This window comes from Leptosomus discolor, chromosome 8 (genome assembly GCF_034619465.1).
Source record: "Leptosomus discolor isolate bLepDis1 chromosome 8, bLepDis1.hap2, whole genome shotgun sequence".
In the NCBI taxonomy this organism is placed as follows: Eukaryota; Metazoa; Chordata; class Aves; order Leptosomiformes; family Leptosomidae; genus Leptosomus; species Leptosomus discolor.
This window is the reverse complement of record NC_141398.1, coordinates 32,375,301-32,398,430: the sequence shown is the minus strand read 5'-3', so window position 1 is coordinate 32,398,430 and position 23,130 is coordinate 32,375,301. Positions and strand designations below refer to the sequence as shown.

The 23,130-nt window shown below is 39.6% G+C and overlaps 1 protein-coding gene across 1 annotated transcript in view; it reads left to right on the top strand.

Moving 5' to 3' along the window:
• Positions 1-432: 432 nt before the first annotated feature.
• The window catches only part of LOC104353840 (uncharacterized), a 176,041-nt gene continuing 153,343 nt past the window's right edge, over positions 433-23,130 (top strand). Inside the window, exons 1-7 of the mRNA XM_086468791.1 lie at positions 433-595; positions 1,695-1,750; positions 3,973-4,068; positions 4,514-4,670; positions 7,913-7,990; positions 8,289-8,465; positions 21,063-21,149. Coding sequence (XP_086324917.1) covers positions 433-595; positions 1,695-1,750; positions 3,973-4,068; positions 4,514-4,670; positions 7,913-7,990; positions 8,289-8,465; positions 21,063-21,149 — 814 coding nt within the window. The remainder of the gene's footprint in view (positions 596-1,694; positions 1,751-3,972; positions 4,069-4,513; positions 4,671-7,912; positions 7,991-8,288; positions 8,466-21,062; positions 21,150-23,130) is intronic.

Below are 23,130 nucleotides of genomic sequence, written 5' to 3'. Positions count from 1 at the left end.
AAATGTTGAATTTACACTTACATCTTTATCAGTTCTTTCTGCTAGCAGCTTCTTTTGATTCTACTTTGAAATGGAAAGGAGCCATTTCAAGTTTTTATTGCCTTTGGCTCACACAGGTTCTTTTTTGCTACTCCTGTTGGAGTCATAACAAGGAACGTCATGTGTGCCATCAGGCTCAAAACTAGTTACCTGTTGTGTTCCAGTGGACGTGCAATCAGATAAGAGCAGCAGCTGGAAAAATGATGCAAATACTACCTGGGCCTAGAAACCCATCCCAGATTTTGGAAATGGGATTCTGGGGTTGTTTTCTGAGACACACGATGACTAGATACATGACCTGAACCCACCTGCATGATCTTGGTGGGGCTTTATTATCAATATTGCTGGAGTGCTATGGAGCAGAGGAGTTTGGGCACAGTTTCTGTGACAGCCATGGGCTATGGCATAGGGGCTGTTTGGTCAGGGCTGGCTGCAGGAGAAGCAGGAGTTTCTGGAATTTCAGCCCCCAGCGTTGTTGCAAGGTCTTGGCACCCCAAGGAGGGCACTGAATTTGAGGAGCGATGGCAAAGGTCATCAGACTCTCAGAGTCAGCAAAGTCTGGGCAAAAGCTCAGCCCTTCATTCATTATTGAGCAACCAGAGCAACAATGCAACCTTTTTCCTTGGAGAATTTGTGGCCCTGTCCACTGTCCATTGTATTGATTTCAATGAAACTTAAGCACATACTTAGAATTAAGCACTTCTTTGCCTGGTGCCCCCAGGAGAGAGAGTTTCCTCAACCAGGGCCAAACATGTACTTTGCACAGGGCATCTTCTGACCCAGAAGGTCAATTAGAGGTTCTGAGGGACTCTGAAGGGATATTTTTAATTGTTCAAAGTCTTGTTTTGTTTTCAGGCTCTGCAAAATAATCTGAATGTGTGTTTGTACAAATGCATAAGGGAGAAGCTGGCAAACGAAGAAGCTTGCTATTCATTGTGGGTTCAGGTCCTGCAACTGCAGAGTCAGACTGAGCTTTGCCATTGATTTCAGTGAGTGCAGGGGCAACCCGTCTAGCCATTTTGAATGAATAAATTTTTCCCTCCACATAGAGGTGAAAGTAGATGGTATGAAATTGAGGCATTTTTGCTGATGTGCTATATAAGTTGTAAAATTATTGTGTGTTTGCTTAATGGTTATAACCTCAGAGCAGAGGAAAATTTCCATCCTTCTAATGGAAATCGCAGCACAGTGAGTGAGGAACAAGTGGGACCCACCTAAAAGCTGGCTCACAGAAACATTCCGGAGTCTGGCAGCTTTGGTATTGTAATCTTTGGGGTAGGTGTATTCTACAGCAATTTCTACATTGTTTTAGTAGTTACTTTTTGGGGGTGGGAATGATCTACCTCTGCTCAAACCCGTATCTTTGTTGGTGTTGCTTCATCTGAGCTTAAATTAGGTTTTTCTTGTTTATCTTTGTTAGCTACTCTTTTTTAACATGATATGATGCAAAGTTGTTTTCAAAAGATGAAGTGAAAGAACAGCACTTTGGCAAGGCAGGAGCAGGGACTGCTGCAGGAAAAGACCCCCCCCCCCCCCCCCCCCCAACATGGCAGGTTTCTAGTCTGGTGTTCTGCAAGTCTGTGTGTTAAACCTAAGGGTATTAATGACTCTGTGCAGACTGAAAATTCAGATGTGCTCACTCTCTTTTGTTGCAGGAAGAAACGTTTTCTGCTGCAGGTCTGAGAAAGGGCAGGCTGGCATGGAGAAAGCGGTAAGTGAAGAAAAACCATGCTTTAAAGCAGAAAAATTAAAGGGGTTATTCCTAGCATTGCTATTTCATAATATTATTTGTAGTGTGATGGGAGGGAAGTCAGCAGACGTGTAGGCTCCTTTATATCATTGACAAGTCAAGGGAATGATTAACGAGAGTACCAGACAATGTAATGGTAGGAGAAGGCCCACAGAAGTTAAACAAAAGTGCCTTCAGAATTTAGAGAATTCCCATGATCCATAGTAGGACCTCATTGTGCTTGTCTACTGTTTCTATTTTTGATTAGATTTATAAACACAGCACCACATATTTTCATGTGGCTCATAGCCCCAGGGCAGAGTGAGATTGACTGTGCTGAAACTGTGAGGCTTGTGAATTTCGGGCAAGGGATGGAGCGAAATAAGTAGCGTAATTGTTTTTGTGGAGTGACCGTGGGACCTCCTCTGTTCTGAATTACACATGGTTCAACCCTTTGACCTAACCAACCTCGGCAATGCCTGGTAGATCTCCTAAAGCTGTGCTGAAAGGTCCTATCAGTGACATGTTGGAACATTATCTGTCATGTGAGATGTGTGCCAACAACCATATTAAACTACATTAATTACTAGTGAGGCCGTGTTTGTGACAATCTCAACTTCATTTAACCCATCATCGTGTTAGTTATTGTTTAAACAGGAAGTACAAATGGGGACAATTTGGGAAATCAAAATGCAGCACCAAAGTTTTTATTAAATTGTATGTTTTACTTTGTTTTATTTCCTTCCTATTATTTCCACCAGCATTTTTGTTCTTGTCATCAGCTCTGTAGCTTGAGTTTTTTGAGGGTTTTTCTATTTTAAGAGCAAGCAAGAGAAAAGCTACTTCTTAGTAGAGAAACAAACTTGCTAGTGAAATTGTAGTTTCTCTTAATGCAATTGCTGACTGAAAGCACTATGCCTGTTTTCTAGGAAGAAGAAAACATGCTGAAGTAGTTGATGTAAGGCTGAAATATCACTACTGGGTTATTTGATGTACACCTTCACTGCTTTACACCCTAGCTAGTGCATCTCTGCATGGCAATGCTTGCACACCTCTGGATCAGGAATGAAGCATGCATTTCTCTCTAATTCTTGGAGAACAATTTTCTTATAGGCTTGACCCTGTAGGTAGGAAAGCCTACTGTGAGTCCTCAAAAGGCAGGCCAATATGCAGAAATTCAGAAGGATTCTTTGCACATGGTGGTTTTCCAAAACAATTCTGAATTTTATAGGGAACCAAGAAAAAAGCTCTACCTGCTCCTGCATTCAATCCTGCCTAACTGTGCCCAGTATTATATTACAATGGACACACAGGGTTACATCTTCCACCTGCACACTGAGCTGCTCTTTTTCAACTAGGCTTTTTCTTTAGCCTTATTCTCTAGCTAGAACAGGCTTAAACGAAGTGGGTATTTATTTATTAATTGCTGCAGAGTCAGCTAAAAATATGTTTGACCCTAGTAAGTGTCATTCTCATTAGCAATGAAGAGTTTGCTCTCTGCAAAATCTAACATGGAGTGCTTAAAGCAGACAGGTGCAAATTACAAGCTGTTCCTCTTTGGCTGCCATCCCTTAAATAGACAAAGTAATAGGCTAAGGAGAAGGGAAAAGTTCCAGCTCCAGCTGCATAAAGGAAAGCCTTAACAGGGACTTAGCAGCTGGTTGCAAGAATTAAATGCTGTAAATACCAACTAACACATTTGTGTGTGTGCATTCACAGAGGAACGTTTTTAGGAATGTTTTTAGTAAGGCTCCATCTCTTTTTGTGCGAGAGGATTGTTCTTTGAAAACCGTGCTCTGCTTTATGTTGAAAGGCTAATGCTCTTGCTGAAATGAATGAGAACAGAGGCCAACATACCTGTTCCTGTTTACCATCATTACGCTCCTTAGAGCATTTCAGACATTATTAGATTCTTGGAGCCCTACCAGATTGACAATATTTCCAGCTACTTCTCTTTTGGCTGTATTCAAACAAGGCCCCAAAGGAAAAAAAAAACCCAAACAACCAACCCACAAAGAAAACCATGGATGAATCTGCTGAGCTAGTTTGCTGATGTTAGAAACAGTTGTTCATATTAAGAACACCTAATTTAATTTCATGAAAGAGACATAACATGCCAGTATGTGTATGAATCTAAGGTATGCATTTCCTAAAAGGAACTAAAACTCTGTCATTCCAAAGTTGCTCTTCTTTTTGACTTCCAGCTTGCATGGGGACTGCTGTCTGGAAGCAGTAACTTTAACTTTAACTCTAAGGCTGCTGATGAGGTCTGTCTGTGTGATCTTCGTAAGCAGATAAGGGTAGGGAGACAGCTCAGAGCAGAGCTTGTTTACAGCAGGACAGAAGAAAACAGCTAGACATAAATGAGGGCTGACGGTTTCATGAAGCACAATTGGTTGATCACAGATTCAATATGACTTCCCTGAACTGAGCGATGATCCGTACAGTATGCAAAATTCACTTTCTTGCTGGTCTGTGCCCACCAGCCTTCCAGCAGCTTTCCCAGAGCCCCTCAGCCACGGCTTTGAGTGGAACCAGAGCTGAACGCAGCATTGTTGTACCCAATTCTTTTTGACAACAATCACATTCTTTTAAAAACTTCATAGGTTTTAGTTGTCACTGGTTATAAATGAGGGTTTTTTCCCTTGCCGTTGCTGCTGTTGCCGCTGTTATTGCGGCGCTCGCTGCTCTCCTGCAGACCGGAGCACTGCAGGTTCTGGTACTCCTGGTTTTCCTTTGTTTCAGTTGGTATTGGAAAGCAGGCGGTGCGTTTTAATGACGATGGCATGCAAAAAGGCATTTAAAGGTTTAGGTCACTTTTTGAATGACATGGTGATTAGTCTGCGCTGTGCTCAGATGATTCTAACTCCCCTTGTCTTTGCTGCAATGCAGCACGCTCAAGGTAAAAAGGTATATTTTTTTTTAAGTTAAAAGACAAGACTTTTTGGTTTTCATCAACTGTGGTGGAGCTTTGAGATAGGTTGAATTGCTATCATTGAATCACCCTTTAAACTCGACTTTGCAAGCAAAGGGCATCCCCTTTGTATGTGCTGGTTGTGGATGGGCAGGTCTGACATGTATCGTTTGTGGATACAAGTTGGGTCACCTCCACAGCAGGTGTAAACCAGCACAGGCCTCAAGTTGTGTAATTCTGATTCTTTGTAGAAATGTTTTTCTACGTTTATTTTTTGATAGTATTCTATAATTAGAATGGTGGCTTTTTGTACAGATGTGCACTCGTGTGTTTACCTAGGTATGCTCACACAACTGGACTTTGCCTGCAAATAATGGCAAGTGGTGACTGAAAGAGTTTTATTTAATTTGCTATTGCAAACCTAAGTTCTGCAGGTACATGTGAACTGATTAAAGAACAATTGCTTTAGACATAAATTTGCATAAATACATAAATTAACTAGTAGTGACTAACAATAAAATAAATGTAAAATGCCACCGGATAATTTCTTGCCTATTCTCTGTTGAGAAAGCAAAGTATCATAAGGGTAGGGGGGCTTGGGAAGGAAACCTAAAATGAATTGGGGGTGGGGGTGGGAGTGGGGGAAAGAGTGTAATTTACACTACTTAAGTGCTCATGTGTAAAAGACAGAAGGATGAGGAAATTGGCTGGAGATAGGTATGAAAGGAAAATGTCTTCTAATTTCCTCTGAAGCACAAAGTGACAAGAACATGTGTTGATTACACAAAGTCCGCTACCGAAATACTCCATTATTCAGTCATGTCGAGAAGTAACCCTGGAAGAATTCCTCTCTGCTGCTGAAAACTATGTGTTGTTTTCATTCTAAATATATGAACTCATGAAAAGCACCTTTTCAAAACCTGATCACATTAAGGGACAAGGGCATAAGATCTTTTGAAATTCTTTGTAAATAAGTAAGGAATCACAAGCCTGTTACATTAACTACTTAAAAATACTAATTTGCATTTGAGGGAGTGAAGTGCCAAAGAATGTAGTCTATTGTGCCCCTGAAAAAAACAAAATTTGGTGCTAACTATACTGAATATTTAAAAAAAAAAAAATCAACAAAAACAACCCTAGAAAAAAAACTAAATCAGAACAAAAAAACGCCAAACAAACAAACAAAAAAATCCCCAAACACACACACACAAAAGCCCATTCAAAACATCAAAATCTGCTATGCATCTTTATTAGATATGGGGGAGGAGGAATACTTTTTTCTTCTTGATCTGAAAGTAGCTTATGCATTTTACAGACTATAACAACTAAAAGTTGACTATGGCCAACATAGCCTGTGACTGGTTTTGCTAGGGAAAACTGACATGCAGAAGGAATACATAGAATGTAATGCAGATCATCTTCATTCTGTCAAAGTTATGGATGTATACCGATTTACACCAGTTGAAAATTTGTCCCAGAATTTTTATCTAGATATTATTTTCTGTAGATGTTAACATAAAGTTTAAGGTTTTGTGTGCTGATTATATGCAGCATAATAAGAATAATTATCACACAGCAGTGTTACAAATATTGCTGGAAATCTTTAAAACTGACTCAATTAAAATTTTATGGTATGCAGGAATGCAGCACTGTTTTAATATTGCGGAATAGATGTAATTCTAAAGATACTAACTGAGCAAATAGGTATTTTTGAAAGATTCTTCAGCTGGGGAAAACCCCAGAAGCAATAGTGTGAATTTCTGAACCTATTGAACTCCCGTGAAAATTATCATTAACTTCAGTTGTGCTGTATGTGATTTGCAGGAACTATTTGTTATAGTGTTTATTTATTGTAGCTTTCAGGATGTGTCTGGCCATTTTTACATATATCTGCTTTTTAGTGAGGTTATAGCCTTAATTTAGAGGAAGTTCACTGTTTTCAGAATAATGTATATGCATGTGTATATATATACATGTATATATAAAAAGATATTAATATCTATATTAATCTGTCAGTATGGTTCAGTTATTTTTGAGAGATTTATTGATTGTGTCTGCTGCAATTGCTGGGTTTTTTTACTGGAAATTGACACCCACAATCAAATGGGAAAGATGGAACTGTAAAATTTGCAATTTTTCAATGATTCTTGTAATTAATACTTTTGTATTGACAGTTTCCAGGAGCTATGTTGCCAGGAGTGGTCTTTATCACTGGACAATTAAGCAACTAGCTTGGAAAAAAAAAAAAAAAGGCTGTTTTCAGAAACTGCCATGTGGCGTCCAAAAATAAATGGGTCTGAACTGTTTTCTTACTTTGGTTTTGGCTTTGATTAATACTCCCAGATGTGTTTTGTTTTAGGAAATCTTTGCCCACTTTGACTGTTAGTGCCTGTTATAGGGGTTTGTAGCCACACACATGTGGCTCTCTTGCTAGCGCTGCTCAAGGTGCTGTACAAAGACAGTGTTTAGCACTTGGGCCTTCCTGATGACCGTATTATTTTTTTTTTTTTTGAGCCTTGCTTCCCCACAGGAATTAACATGTAACTTGTCAGAGTTTAGGTCCTCCAAGATCTCCTGCTATTTGTTTTCCCTGTAACTGTTGTTGGCATGTCTCTAATATTAAAATAACTTTTCATTGTTGTAATGAGTCCTGCTTCCCCTCTCCCCTGGACCACGATCTCTCTTTTGTGACATCTCATTGTAAACTGGTTTGAGGTTATTTTTATTTTATTGCCTCATATGGAAGGATAGAGCTTATTCATTTTTAGCTTATCTGTGATGAACAAATACACTGATTATGTAAGTGGACCTAGAAAATAAGAGGACAGGAGATGTCAGGGATGTCTGTCTATAAATATGCTGCGTAACCAAACTTTTCCAAATGACATGCTGCAGTTCTGAAAGTGAAATAAAGCAGTTGCTGCTGAATGTATACTGTAAAGACAAGTCTTCTAACGTTGTTCATTTGTTGAGGTTTCTTTGCATTAATTAAAATTGCAAAAAAAAAACCCCAAAGTATTTTAATGTGACCTTCATTTGGCATTTGTTTTAACTTTTCTTCTCCTATTTTATTTAATTCTTCCACTTCTGTTGTTCAATTAGTGTTTGACCCCTTTAGCAGAGATGTAAATTAAATGACATTTCAATGCCATCCCATATTTAAAATACTGTGTTAGTTGTGGATCATAAAGGATGATCTTCGTTCTTTAGCTAATTTATTCATTTAACAATTTCCCTCCAGAAGTTCCAGCAGAAGGCTCTGAAGCAAACTAAGCAGAAGAAATCCAAGTCGGCTGAATTTCTGATGGGTGAGCCTTGCTTGATGAGTTATTGCTCATAATTTGTGTAAGGATTAATTAACTAATTACAGACAAATGGCTGTGGGCGAAATTTTGCTCTTGCTTGTCAGGGTGCAATTTGTAATTATTTTAATCATTTATTCTTTTTTTTTTTTTAGAGTTAATTTTAACCTAATTCTGTTTTGGCGACATTTGAGGACGATACACTCGAGTCTTTCAGCAAAGGAATTACTAGAAGGAATTTTCTGCCTGTCATTGAAATACACTTTGCTATAATGTGCTCTTCTGACCTCCTTGTTTTCTATAGTAAAAGAAGAGAGAGCAGCAACAGAAGGCATTGAAAATCCAGCTTTTAACATCAGCAGCACAGATCTTTCAGCATATCAGTCTTCAGAAGAGAAAGTTATTAGATATGACAAGCCAGATAGCACCCTTGCAGATCACCAACAAAAACTCAGGCTGCAAGCCCATGCTGAACCAAGAGGTGAGACATCAAACCTGATTAGCTTCAAACGCAGCGACAGTGGTTGTGTTCCCCATCCAACCTGCACACTCCGTGGCCTGCGCTGGGCGTTCCTGTCCCGACGTGCCCAAACAGACACCTCTGCCTGGGAAATCCAAAATACTGCTGAAAACTAAATATTTAGAGACCTGGACCTCTGTCTTTGTGCTCAATTGACTCCCTGTAATGGGGCGCAGGTTGCGCGGGGCTCCTCGCCAATGGGGGGGAGTGCAAGGAGCAGGCTCTCATGGCATGTAATTTGGGTTGGGTTTGGTTTTAGAGGCACTGCAGCCAGTCCGAGTACACAGGTGCTGCTCCCTTGCTGGCTCCCTCGTCTTGAGTAGTTTTAAACAGCTTAGAGATCCATGATTGATTGTTGTCCTTAGGTCTCCCATATGCCCTCAGTCAATCAGAATCTTGCTTCTGCTTCATCTTTCATTATTTTTTTCAGTCAGTGTTGTTCAGATGCTTGGAGCAGAGTCTTGTGTTTGCTTAACTTGTCCAGGAGAGTGATCCTGGCTTTTAAGTTCAGCTTTAATGCTGCACCCAAAAGGATCACTGCATCAGGGAACAGTTTCTGTTTATTGTTTAGGTTTATTCAAACAAACTATAAGGGTCTTTGCTGATGTCAGTTTTCCTTTTGCAGAGGTTTGATATCTTTTAACCTATTATTTAATTAGTCTATTTTGAATTATTATTACTGCTGAATGTTATGATGAATGGTTCTTTTTATCTAGTAAACCAGTGAGGAAGAAAGCAAGGAAAAGAATTTAGAGAAATCTTGTGAGCTATATGAGGAAAATCTTGGGCCAAGATTTAATGTAGAAGCAAAATGCCTGAAGCAAGGCTCAAAATCTTTCCTAAATACCCATAAAAAAATTTTATTTTGTTAAACTGTGTGGTCCTATTAACTTCAAGTAGACTGTGTGCATCTTAATATGCAAATGTGCATCCAAGGCCTGAGAGCTGTCAAGGTAACAAAGTAACTGGTATGGCTTTGAAAAGTCCTGATCACCCAGCATTCCCCATTAAACTTGCAAGCGGTGATGCTGCTTGCTAAGTACCCTTGCATGCGAGCCCAGGTATTTAAATGGATTTGTTCAGGCTGGTGGGCAAAACTTCATGCATTTGCTTTTAAAACGGTGGACCTTGTTGTGCTAAGATTTTTATCCTTGCAGGACAGGAGAACCCATGGCTCCTAACGTCCCCTTGCAAAATTAGGTTTGGCTTTCTATTTAGCCTTCATGCGACTCTGTGCAGTGCCGCATGGACTAGGACTTCTTCATCTTTCCTTTGCAGCCTGTCAGAACAGTGATTAAGCAGACAAAGGGATTGATTGTTTTTTAATGAAATAGTCTATCTGGCAAAAAATTAAGTTGGGCTTGCTGGAGACTATCAGTACTTTCAGTCACCTCTTCAGAAATTCAAGAATAGTTTCCTCAAGAAAAAAACATTTTTTTTTTTTTTTAAAAAAAGCCTGAAATGTGTGTTTAAACATTTTGATTTTTCATCCTAAGTAGCATTTTGTTCAAAAAAACCCTAACAGAATATAATCTTTGTGAAAGGACTAGAAATTGTTACATTTTGCCTGGAAAGCAATGCCTTAATACACTGCTAAGCATTTCTGTAATGGAGAAGAAAGCTTGCTGACTGTTGGAAAATTTTGTTTCCCAACACTATGTCTCTCTCCTCAACCTTCTGTTCATCCAGTTAACCAAAAAAATCTGTTATTCATGTAGATTTCACTTTAAGTCAAGCAGCTATTAAAGAAAATAATAATCCATTTATACCATCATAAAAAAGTCTAAATTGGAAGAGACCTCTAGAGATCATCTGGTCCAACCTTGCATTAAATTATTCTTAGTCTAACTTATGTCAGGGCTTGTTTGACAGTCACAGGGGCCAGTTCAAATTCTTCAAGGGCTGCTAATAAAACAACGGTTTCAAGCCTGTCCTGAAATCTGGGAAAAAATTGAACTAAACCTTCTGGTACCTCATGAGCTATTTTCCCCCGTTCCCAAGTGTAACAATACCTCATTAAAGAGGTTAAGGAAAAAGCCGATTGCATACATGAATGCAGTATCACATGAATGTAGTAAGGTATAAACGGTCATATTTCACAGTCCTCAGTGAAGACTAAGTCTACAGGTAACTTAGTCCTTCATGTGGCAGTTTTTTGTGGTTTGGGACTGCCAGAGCCCAAGGATCGGTTCCTTGAGCCTTTCTTCCTTTGCTTCGCTCTATGTTCATAGCCCCGTTGCATAGCTGCTGTCATTTCAGCTCATAGCAAAAGCACACGCAGTGTTGAAAACTACCTCCATCCTATAGCGCAGCCAAAACTCTTCTACAGCTTTCTCTCCTGCCCCTCAGCTCTTAGGAGCCATTGTGTAGTTTACAAAAGATGGTTTTTTAGCATAGAAGTCTCTTTATTTTTTTCTTCCTTATTCCCTAGGGAGCAAGACTTGCACCCCACACTGTCAGTTATTTCTCTAGGGGATGGTGCCCACACACACTGGCACAGCCTGTTGCCACAACCTTTGCTACGCCAGTAAAATTGCAGTCTTTTTGCCACTTCATGCCAGGCTTCCTTACCATAAAGGAAATGTGTGCCAAGCACAACAGCACAGCCTGTGTAAAATAACCATGTTGTAGGCCCCTCCACCGCTCCCTTTCACTTTTCTCCCCTTTTCTTCCCCAGTTGCCAATACAGTGTACTGCTCCTTTTGGTGTTTCCTCCCCTCCGCAACTGTTGGATGTTCTTCCAGCTCTCAGCTCCCAGGTTGGGGGGAATGACATTTGTCAATTCTAATGCTACATGTTAAACTGTACAATTTAAAACCAGTTATAACCTTAAGCAGAATTATTTAATCGCAGCATTTAGCAGATTACAGGTTGAAAACACTATGTAAACATCAGGCTGGATTTTCAGGCTATGCACTTGAAGGCAGGGCATGGACACGGCATCGCCTTTCCATTATCTTTCCACCCGTCGCCCGTGCCACTAATGGCAGCAAATAATAGCTACAGGGGTTGCTATCATTTCCTCCATCCTGTAACAGTGTCACAGACTATTCCTCTGTCAGCAATTGCCGGAGGGAAGCGTTCTCTAGAAAAACCTCCACCTACTTCTGAGATGTCTGCTCACACACCTCTGTGCTAAGGATACCGGGAAGGTACATGAATAGTTAGCTGTGTGGTCAAGACAGCCTTAAAACCAGTTCCCGGAATTTGGCTATGTCTGCACAGGAGATTGATCTGCAGAACACACATCACTTGGAGATTAAGTAGCCAGTGCAGAGGTCCATGATATAGCAACTTGCCTGCATCTGCCCCCAAACAGCTTAATTCACAGGTATGTTTGTGCTATATTGACTTTTCACAGAATGGTAGGGGTTAGAAGGGACCTCTGGAGACCATCTAGTCTAAGCCTTCTGCGTGGTGGGTTGACCCTGACTGGATGCCAGGTGCCCACCAAAGCTGCTCTATCCATCCCCCTCCTCAGCTGGACAGGGGAGAGAAGATATAACAACAGGCATGTGGGTCAAGATAAGGACAGTTTAATAAAGCAAAAGCAAAGGCCGTGCATGGAAGCAAAGGGAAAAAAAAGATTTATTCTCTGTTTTCCATCAGCAGGTGATGTCCAGCCATTTCCCTGGAAGCAGGGCTTCACTATGAGTAGTGGTTGCTCTGGAACACAAACGTAAATAATGAATCCCCCCCCCCCCCCATCCCCTGCCTTCCTCCTTTTTTCACCTAGCTTATATTGCTGAGCAGGTGACATATGGTGTGGAATATCCCTTTGGTCAGTTTGGGTCAGCTGTCCTGGCTCTTTCCCCTCCCAAGGTCTTGCCCACCCCCAGCCTACTGGTGAGGGTTGAGGGAAATGTAGGAGTAACATCCATGATGCTCTGTGAGCCCTGCTCAGCAGTAGCCAAAACACTTGTGTGCTCTCAACACCTTTCTAGCTACCTCTACAAAGCACAGCAAGATGAGAGCTGCTATGGGTAAATTAACTCCATTTCAGATGGACCCAATACACCCTGCAAAAGCAGTTCTTTCATTCCTTTTCCTCAGATGACAGAACATCACCTGAAAAGGTGAGTTAATGAACTGATTCTTGTTTTCCTTTTTTTTTTTTTTCAGTTTTTCAGAAGCTTTTTCACTTTTCAGACCAAATTGGTTGGGCCTGTTCTTGTGACTCAAAGTGTAAGGCTTCTTCATCCTTTGCTTGTGGTGAAACTAAGGCAGAGTATGAGGCCTTATCTGCAGATACTCTGCAGTCCTATGACGGAAATGGAAACAAAAGCTCTGATCCCTAGTCCATTGCTCTGTTTGTTAGGCCATTCTGTGTCTCCCACTGTTGTATCTCCCATGATGGACAAAATTTCAAACTTTATCATCGTAGTCAGTAGACAGTTGTTCAGGAGTAAGCCACTGAGTAACTCTTTCTTCTGTATGCTTTCCATTGCTGCTTTTATATGGTGAAGACCTGGTATTGCTGATAAATATTATAGTGACCCATGGGAACTGACTGACTATTTACTCAGATTAATCCCCTGATTGTCAGCCAGTTAATTGGTTGCAGTGGCTTCTACCTTATTTTCTCTTTTTGATTCTGTGTTGACTCCTTGATGACCACTCCTATTACCTTCATTTTGTTTCACATATTGCTTGTGAAATTAAGGTTGTCTAACTGTGGCCTTGTCTCTGCCAAATTGTACAATTTATTTGTTTCTGAAAGTACTCGGAGTCTCCTTGTGACTAAATCTGAGCAAGTCTTCTGCCTTTTTTCCCCTCAGCAAATACTGAATTTGATAGAAATTTTCATGTTGACTATCCCAATGGGAGGCCTAATAGACAAATTTCACTGGCAAAAATATTTGGGGTTAGATGACTCAAACCAGAAGTGACAGGAACCTATGCCCACCTGTTTCTCAATTGCCAGGTGCCTGATCTCAAGGTGAGCCAATATTGTTTTCTCTTTTTTCTTCAGAGGGATTTAAACCCAAAACACTTTGTAGAGTGTCCTACTGTTCAGGCTGGCTTGGTAAAATCTCTGCCCAGATAAGGGCTTCCAGCAAACTGTCAGACAGCTAAGGGCTTCCAGCAAGTGACAGAAGTACCAAGCCTCCAGGAGAATGCCATCTTTGGCTGTTGGCAGAATACGAGGGCAGTTGCTCAACTTCATGGATGATGTATGTCACAAGCAATCCCTTAACATAGGACTTTTAACATTTTATCACAGGCCTGTAAAGCAAATGTTAATCTGTTTTAACATTTGATACGTTCGGTCCTCAGCTGCTGTGATCAGAAAATGTGCAGGTGGCTTATACCAGTTTGTACTACTTAGTGTTCACCACAGTACTACAGAGATTTGGTCAAGTTAATCCTTAGAAGAGCCCTGTGGGATGGCACTGTTCACATTTCTCCAAGATAGATAAAATTTCCAGTCCTACCATACAGAGGGAATATATGTCAGAACAAATTAGAATGATCTCTCTGGAGTGCCGACCACACAATCAAGCTGCAGAGTCCAGGCATGAGGCTTTTTGAGCATCCTCCCACTATGTGGTCTACCTTGTAGCTGGTGGTTGCATAGACACTTTCGGAGACTGTGATGCTCTGTGGCTTTTGAATGGAAGATGAAAGAAAGGCTAATTGTGTTCTCCTGTATCCTGTGCACTTGTACAAAGGGTAGTGGCAGTCTCACCCTAAATGTTCATGATTCAAGTTAAAATTGTCTCCAAATGTCAAGAAGCATTCATTTTTTCCCCCTATCATCCTCAATACACAAATCTTTTTTCAAAACTATCTCCTAAAATCCAAAGCTCTAATTAATTCTACCATTTTATCTGCAACAGGCGCTGTTAACATCTCATATCATGCTCCAACAAATTTGCCTACAGAGATTAACAACATTGGGGTGGGGGGGGAAGAAAAGAAGAAAAAAAGAGGGAAAGAAAGCTCTTTTCAATTGAAAACCAGAATCTAGTCTAATTAGCCCAGGTACAGCATGGCATTAACATGCCTACACTGCTTCTGGGAGCAAATTAATGTCTGTATGTGGTGCTCTGCTGCACCACCTCCTGGCTGTAGAGATAGGTTGGATGTACCTAACACGGTGCTGCATGCATCCTACGCATCAAATCCCACTATAAAATAATTATTCTCTTATCAAAAGCCAAAGTAGAGAGAAGCCTTTGCTAAGGTTGTTCAACTGCGGCACAGCAATGTAAGCCCTTAGTTGCTCCAGAGTGTAACTGGGTGAGGACCTTGGCCCAGGAATACACAGACAAAAAAGGGTTTTGTGAAGGAGCTGTGGGATATATCAACTTGATAAAAATATCAGCAAGTGCATCAAATTCAGTCTGTTTTCAGACAATCGAAGGCTGAAGATTTTGAACAGGGTCTTATTTAATTCCAAAAAGATGGTAAGTACCCACTGGAGAGATAGTAAACACGAATGACAAAATACGAATCTGTTGGAAACTCATGTTTGTGTTGCACATGAAGGAAACAGGAGCTTGCGACACTGGCTATTTGTGTTGGACAAAATTATTTGCATAAACGATAAGATCAAAAATATGAATCAAAACGGTACCCTTTTTTCTTAAAAAATGGCTATGTTTATATCTAATAATTCAAGTTCTGTGTATGTGGTTCCATGCTTTCTGATTCCAACAGGGACTTGAAATAGAAATGACAAACCTGGTATGCAGGGCTTGATGGATCACCATGTATGCATAGGAATAAAAGGGTTGTCATTGGAAGTAATTTTGCGTTGAATTACACAATGTGTAATCCAATTGAAATCAGCAGAACGGCACAAGGTGTAATGTAGTGTGCAAAACGTGATCCATTGCATGCAATTTCAACAACAGGGATACTGTACGACTCATCTAAGTAATGTGCTAAAATTGAATTTGAGAAAGGTAGGGGGAGAAGAATTGTGAAGAATGGATGCATTCTATAATTGGGAAACACTCTTTCGGAAGTGACTGAATGTATATTTTTAAGGCCAACTTATTACACTTGGAAATGGTTTGCTTCATAATAGTGCTGTTGGACCCTTGACATTCGGCAAGGTCCCTCACTGGAATAGTGTTGGACCAGCCGAGCCTACCAGCCTGGGAGCACTCAGTATCCATTTTCCCCATTGATGTGTGTCACATTATCTAATAACATTCCTAAATGATCTCCATCATCAGTAAATCTTTTTCTCACGCCTTCGCCAACAGCATTTCCCCAGGAAAAGCAGCAGGTCTCACACTGATGTCCCTTGGTACTGTGCCCTCTGCCTGCAAGGGAAAAAAAAAAAAAAAAAGAAAAAAGAAAAAAGAAAAAAATTCTCATGTTGTACTGTTGCTTAAACAGCAGCAAATGTGGTAAGTCTTCAAGGAGTGGAGGGGAAAAAATGTGGGTGCTGTGAGTGTGGTGCAGCATTTTTCAAGTGTCGGGGAAGGCGCAGCACAGTCTGTGCTGCCAGCGACCTGTCAAAGCTGACAAGTGAGTTTATTCAAGCCTTGCAACATAAACACAAGACAGAGTTATGTGGTTTACTCATCACCTACGGTCTCCACTGAGGATAAGGAAAATGACATACAACACCCTTAAAACTTTTTAGAAATTGAGAAGTCGCCCGGTGACGGCAGTATTTAACAAGCTGTGTTTCCAAGTTATAATCTACTGCCTGGTCACTTGCTTAATATTCTTCAGTTTGAAGATGCCATTAACACGTAATTTTTCATTGAATTCTGCCTGATACTCATGAAAATGTGAAGCTCTACATAGAAACACTCTAAACCACCTCACGTATTTGGTCATAATCTGGAATAACTTTGTGCTTCCGAGGAATCTTACTGTAGATCTACATCTGAAATAACATTGATAATATTTATCTATACTTACAATATAGACTATGTTAGATGTAAATCTAAAATAGAAATAATATGTCTTAATTAAGGCATTCAGCTTCTATATGTAACCTAGATCAGCCTATATAAATTTAATTAAAGGCATTCATAATGGCCATGAACTGAGGTAAATGTAACAGATATCATGGTTCAGAAAAGACAATTAAACATTCAAGCTAAAAGTATAGTTTCTGGTTAACTCATAATAATTCTCTCTTTTTTTCTTGCTAGAATGAGAACCGAGTTAACATTGTTTTGTGGATTACGTATCAATTCACTGTATTGTTCAAAAGTAAACTTTTATTTTTAACATTTTTATGACATTTAGATGTGAGAGTAAATCTAGCAACACAAAATTTTGGAATAAAAACCAAAAATATTTTCTTGCAAAAGTTTCAAACTTTCCTAAATTATTTCCCAGTTTTAAATCATTGTTTGAATCAACTAAGAATCTATAAATTTACTGGAAATCCAGTCAGTTTTTTGCTGTCCAGCAATCCTCACTGTTTATGCAGTTGTTGATGATGATTTTTTTATTTTTCTTTACTTCTGTATTATGTGAGTGTTCTTTTCAAGGGGGGAGGCTTCTTTCTTCTCTCTTATGCTTTAATTATTTTGATTTTTTTTTAGTAATTATTTGTAGATCCCCCTCCCCCCCAAGTGCGTATTAGAAGCAAAGACCTGTATCTACAAAGAAGTAATTTGCAGATGTCAAGCTTTGTCAATGTAGGTACTGAATAATGAAAACAAGTGAGCAGGACTGCTAGTCACAAGACATGCCACGTCTTGAGGAAGGGCGAATAGGTGAAGCAGTTGGAAATGCAGGAGGTGAGACCCTTCTCTCCCTTTCCTCCTGATCCCAAGTCTTAGTTCTTGCTGGCGAAGTTGAGGTGGGCACCTCTCTTAGAGAGGATTCAGGTCTAACCCCAGGATGCTTTTTTGGCTCATGCGGTCACATATTCTTCTCATAAAGAACTGGAAAACACACTAGCATGGAAGCTTATATTTGGGCTGCTGAAAGGGATATACCCTCAAAGTAAAATGAAAAGTATCCCTAGGGAAACAAGTTCAGTTCTGTTGAATGGAGACAATGAGTATTTACCACGATATTCTCTAATAGGAATTGCTGCTGAAATCAGTGTTTTAAGACAGCTGTGTGGAAAGGAGGACTCTTCTTTTCCATTCCCAGCTGTATCACTATGTTTCAAAAGCATTTTGGCTCAAAATGTTGTCTCAGACTGGAATTTCATCTTTCCAAGATGTCTCTGTCTTATTCTATCTTATGCCAAGGCTTTTATGAGTTGCCTTTGTAATGCCCTGTAAAGTTCTACGCAGTCATTTGTAGAGACACGTTGACCACACTGCTGCCTGAAAAGGGAGAGCTGTTAGTAAGGCAAGTTTGCTCAGACCATAATCTGCATTTTGTCTTCTAATGAAAGCTGACTCATGTCAAAATGTTTGCTTTTTTTTACTAAGACCCAGCATCATTCTGAAAACAAGCACCAGTAAATTCTTATTTAAGCTTTTAGTAATCAGTCACCTGGCTGTTAATAATTCCTTCATTTTTATATTGGTCAGGAGGTGCTTAATGAATCCAACTGAGATTTGTCTAGTCTTTCGTTAATTAAAAATCTAGATCGATAGTACTGTATAAATGGAATAATTGCCTGTCATCCAAATTCCATCCTGTACCCTTGATGTAATACCGATACAGGTTACCTGGACTTTCTGTGGAGCAGAAGACATTGTGGAAGTGTAGCTTAGTCATGCTATTTCTGTGGTATTCTCAGGACATAGATTGTATAATTGACTACAGACATCTTAGCTTAAAAGCCATCTTAGAGTTTCATCCAGTCCTAGTAATACGTGCGCAGTCCCATGGGCTGCATCCAAGGATTATGCTAATTTTATTAGCGACTCCTCTTGCTTTAATTAAACTGTATAAATTCCCACCTGGTCACTGTTGTGCCAACACCCTTCTATCCATTTTTATTTGAATGTATAGATAGTCTGTGGTTTTGCACTTCAATTCCAGTTTCCTGAATTGTTCATTGTGTTTTTCACACGAAATAACACAATTTTGAGGGGTGAATAGGTTTTCAAATTGAGTTAATGGGTTTGTGTGAGCCTCTGGATCAAAGCAAAGACGGAGGTTTCTAAAGTTGGCCAAGTCTTTATAGGAGCAGGTATTCAAAGTAAGTTGCTGTCTGAAAGCAGCAAGCTATACACTGCTGTTCAAAATACCTGCAAGCAAGCTCTGTATTAACATTTACTTTACTGTGTTTATATCACGAAGCAGAGCGACGTGAATTCCTTAGTGGACTGTTAATTTACATGTTATACTTTCAAATATTTCCAAAAGCAAATGTGAAATGATTAGTAATCCATTCACATGCTCACAAAATGTTATTAGCAAAATGCCTTGGGCGGTATGTTATGTTGACTAAAATTGATAATTTTGTATTCTAAAACTAAAGCAACTCCCTCTGCCCCCAACAAATCCTAAGACTTGCCCAGAGCCCAGACCTCCTGGTCACACAAGTTCTCAAGGTGTATGTTGAGCTGAGGGGGGAAAAAAGATCAAAAACCCCAGAAAGCCCCACCAAAAGCAGTGATCTAAGGTTTGCAGGGAGTTCGACTCTTCAGAAAACTTCACTGAAAGTCTTCTCTGGAGTCCTGCAGTTTAAAATGGCCTGTTATCTATAAAATCACCATTAGGAGGTGATTCTGGCATTTACTATTTATTAAACCTTACTATGTAGATTTTAAAGCGTGTATGTTGCTCTGGAAAGATTAAACCTGGTTCTTTTTTTTACTTCTGTATAATTTTCTGTCGCCAGCTCTGTGTGGTTCTTACAGAGCCCAAAGTCCTGTATGAAACACCTCATACTCCTCAAAGAAGGGCTGAGGTTGTTCTTTTTTTTTTTTTTTTTTAAGAGGACCAAAGAGCAAGCTGTTTAATGGTATTTGTCAATGAATCTCTCTTTTGAATAATGGTTTCCATGCCTCACAGACTCAAACACAATATGACACTTCCTCCTAAACGCCAATTACTCTGTCCAGAAGAGTTGTCTGAAAGTCTACTTCTCAGTTTCACACCAGACCTACAGGATTAAAACCAGGGGGTATTAAAAACCAATAAAAACTCTTGTGATATTAAGACTGTGTAAAAAGCCTATGCACTAGCTGAGTATTGCTTCTATGGTAGCAACATACTTTCCAGCAATTTACATTTACAACTGTGAAGTAATTGAATAAAGAAATGCATCATCATTTTCTTTTTTAGCACATGGGTGAATTATTTTACCAGTGTGTGAAGGGGTGTTCATATAACATCATGGTGCTTTGTGCTAGAGAAAAACAATTACAGTGAATAAGGTAGAATGGCTCTGTTATTGCAGTACATAAGACTTTGATTACATACTGCCAAGATTCATACTAGCCTAGTAGTTGTTGACAGATAAAGTAACAAAAATGAAACTCATTTATTTTTTCTTTATTGAGACCTCAAGGTAAAGCAAATTTTCAGTTCTTGTACTTACTACACTGAAGGAACCGAGACTGACAGTCAAAATGTGCCAGTCCGGAAATATAAATTAAACCTAGTTTCAGATCAAAGTTTCATTTAGTCTCTGAAAAGGAGCTGTTGCTTGGATTATTTTTGATCCTAAAACAAATACACTGTAGACTACTACAGTGTATCTTGAATGAAGTAGCCCCCTGGTATATTTAGCTCTTGTGTGTTTTCCAGGATATAAATCTATGTCTATTCCAGCAATTTTAAAAGTTGATATGGACTTAATCATTTTCCTTTTTCTCTGTTTAGTAGTAGTTTACTGTGTTTGCAAAACCAATGAACATGAGGATGGTTTTAATGAAGTGTAGGACTTCTGCTAAAGGAATGACATATTTTGAGGAAGAAGCCTTCACTCCCACTTTGTGTAAAGAAAATTCTGGCTTTTACGGGAAGTTCCTCTAGGCAGCTAGATGCTGCATAATTCCTTGATAAGTCTAACAAATGACTTTTATTTGTAGAGTTGATTGGTTTCTAAAGAGCAGATAAAACTAGCTGTTGAAATGGAAAATACTAAAATGAGTGGGTTTATTCCATCAAAATCTTGGATTAGTTACCTAGTCCATCTGAATATAATTGCTGTTCAGATTAATGAGGCAGTATTCTAGTATCTCCTCTGTAATTAAACACTTCTCTGGTTGAATACAGTATTAAAGATGCACTAGACGTTGAAACCTCAGTGGTGAAATTTAAAACTGTTGAAATTGGAAGGGTCAGCTATGAAACACAAATTCCTCTGCTGCATGGGTAATTCGCTTGTACAATGTGTTTCAAGAATAATTTGGCTTATCTTGGGGATGTTGGATTTTTTTTTAAATTTTTCCTATCTTTCCATCATCTAAATTTGAGAAATTTTCTCATTAGTTCCTGAGCAAAAGTAACATAAAGTGCACTTGTTTCCAGAATTACCTTTTCTGACCTTTCACAAGATGATAATTGCAGTACTGGTAGGATTAGAGGACTTGTTAAAAAAATTAAGCTTATAAAATAGCAAAAAATGCCCCTTTGCTTGCTGGTGTCGATTTCAAAATTAACATTTTGGTTCATGTGCTTCTAATAATCGCTGACCCTTACTTCATGTGCTTTCCACAGGAAATGAATACAGCAGAAATTACTTTGACCCGTTGATGGATGAGGAAATAAACCCAAGGCAGTGTGGGATGGAGGTCAGTGAAGAAGGTGAGGCAGAATTAAGTATGTAATTTTGGTGTCAGAATATTCTTTTCCATTCATAAAAATGAGGTGACAAAGATCACATATGCAGTTCTATTTAAATATTGAAGTTTACAATTTAAATTACAAGCCTTAATGGCTCTCAACGCGGCAGGCAGTGTACATAGTCTTTGATCAAGGACAGTGAGTTAATGGACGGGTAGAAGTGAGGCTTTGCTGTATTCACTCCCCTACCATAGCAAAATGAAGCATGCTCTGAGAACATTGTCTACACCATGTTGTCGTTAGTTAACAAAGTTAGTTCAGAACTGGGTACTAAGCTGCAGCTTTCTTGCAACCCTGCTCCCAAAGTCCTTCCTGGAGAGCAATTTTATTACTGAGCTGAACGTGTATTTGCCAAACAGAAGGAAACCCTAGAGTCTGTGAAAGTTCCCAGCACACAAGGAGGTTTTTTGGTTTTCTTTTTGCCAGTTTAGCAGAGATGGAGTGGGAGGGTGTGACTCTGCAGAGCTGGGAGAACAGAAGTTATGCATAGGTATGAGAGAGATTAACTAGGAGGTATTGTCTAGGGGAGGAAATTCTCCTTCACTGTCATGGCTTTTAGATAAAAAAGGGTGGGAACGGGCCTGCCTGAATTTGCATGGACTTAAACAACATCATCATGCTGATGAAGTGCTTAGCTATGCACTGAATACTCTGGCCCAGCTCCTGTTGTTAAGCCCTAACAACCCAATAGCACGCAAGACCAAATTCTACTGTATTACCTTGCTAGCACTTTGCTTTTTTAAATCTTGTGCTTATTTGTACTGCAGAGACTCTATACACACACTGTTGTAGTCAAATCTAAAAAGTTTACCTGCTCTAAAGGGTCTCAAAGTAGGTCACTTCTGAAATTTTATGAGAAACTTTTACTTCATGTAGATATGGAGGTTTAAACTTCCGAGGCAAAATCTCGTGTGACTTGAGAAAAGCAGGCTCCAATGCACATCAGTAACTTGTTTTTCTGTGTACTGGTGAAAAAAAGTCGAAGTATATCAAGGGTGAACTAATCTAACCCCTATAATTTTCCTATTCATTGTACAGGACAGCAATGTATTGCCTTGGAAGTCAACTTCTGGCCCAGAGTTTTTAAATGAAAGCTGTTTTTTTTTTTTTCTGTTGGTACTGACTTGGTTCATCTTATGAAAAGGCTTCATGAGTCATGATTTTCTTCATAACCAGAGAATGAAAAGCGGATTAGATTTCTATAACTGTATGTGTGCACCTAAAAGCATGTATGGATAGAGTGGTGACACAAGGGATACATGGAAGTACAGTTTTCTTAGGGAGGAAATGTTCTTTTGCCTCTGTTGAAGAAGCTGCGTGACACATACTTAAATGCTTGGGTGTGGGTTTTTTTTGTTGTTGTTGTTGTGGGGTTTTTTTGTTTGTTTGTTTGTTTGTTTGTTTTTTTCAAATTTGGAACAGCTGAAAGCTCTGAGAAAGTCCATCCACTTCTGGGGGTGGGAGTGGAGAGGTGGTTTTAGGCACTTGCATATCAGGGTAGACCTGAGATCCATGTGTGAACAGCTGTCCTTTGACATTCCTCCTTTTTCTCCCCAGCAGAAATGTCACTCATAGGTTGGGGTAACACTTATTAAAGGTCTGTTAGCAATGGTACTGGTCTCAGGTTGGTTGTGTTGACATCTGCAGGGCAGTTATACACTGTATTTATCAACACCTCTGCCAAGACCAAGTCTTCTACCTTGGCGGTATTGAAAAGCTGTCTGGACGTGGTCCTGGGCAACTTAGCTCTAGGTGGCCCTGTTTGAGCACAAGGGCCCGACCAGATGACCTCCAGAGGTCCCTTCGCACCTCAACCAGTCTGATTTGGTGATACTCACAAAGCAGGTTTCTTGTCTGGTTTTATTTTCCTTGCAGATATGTTATAGAAGTAGACCTACATTTGTGTCTAGTGAACAGAGATAAAAGGACAGTCAGAACTTAA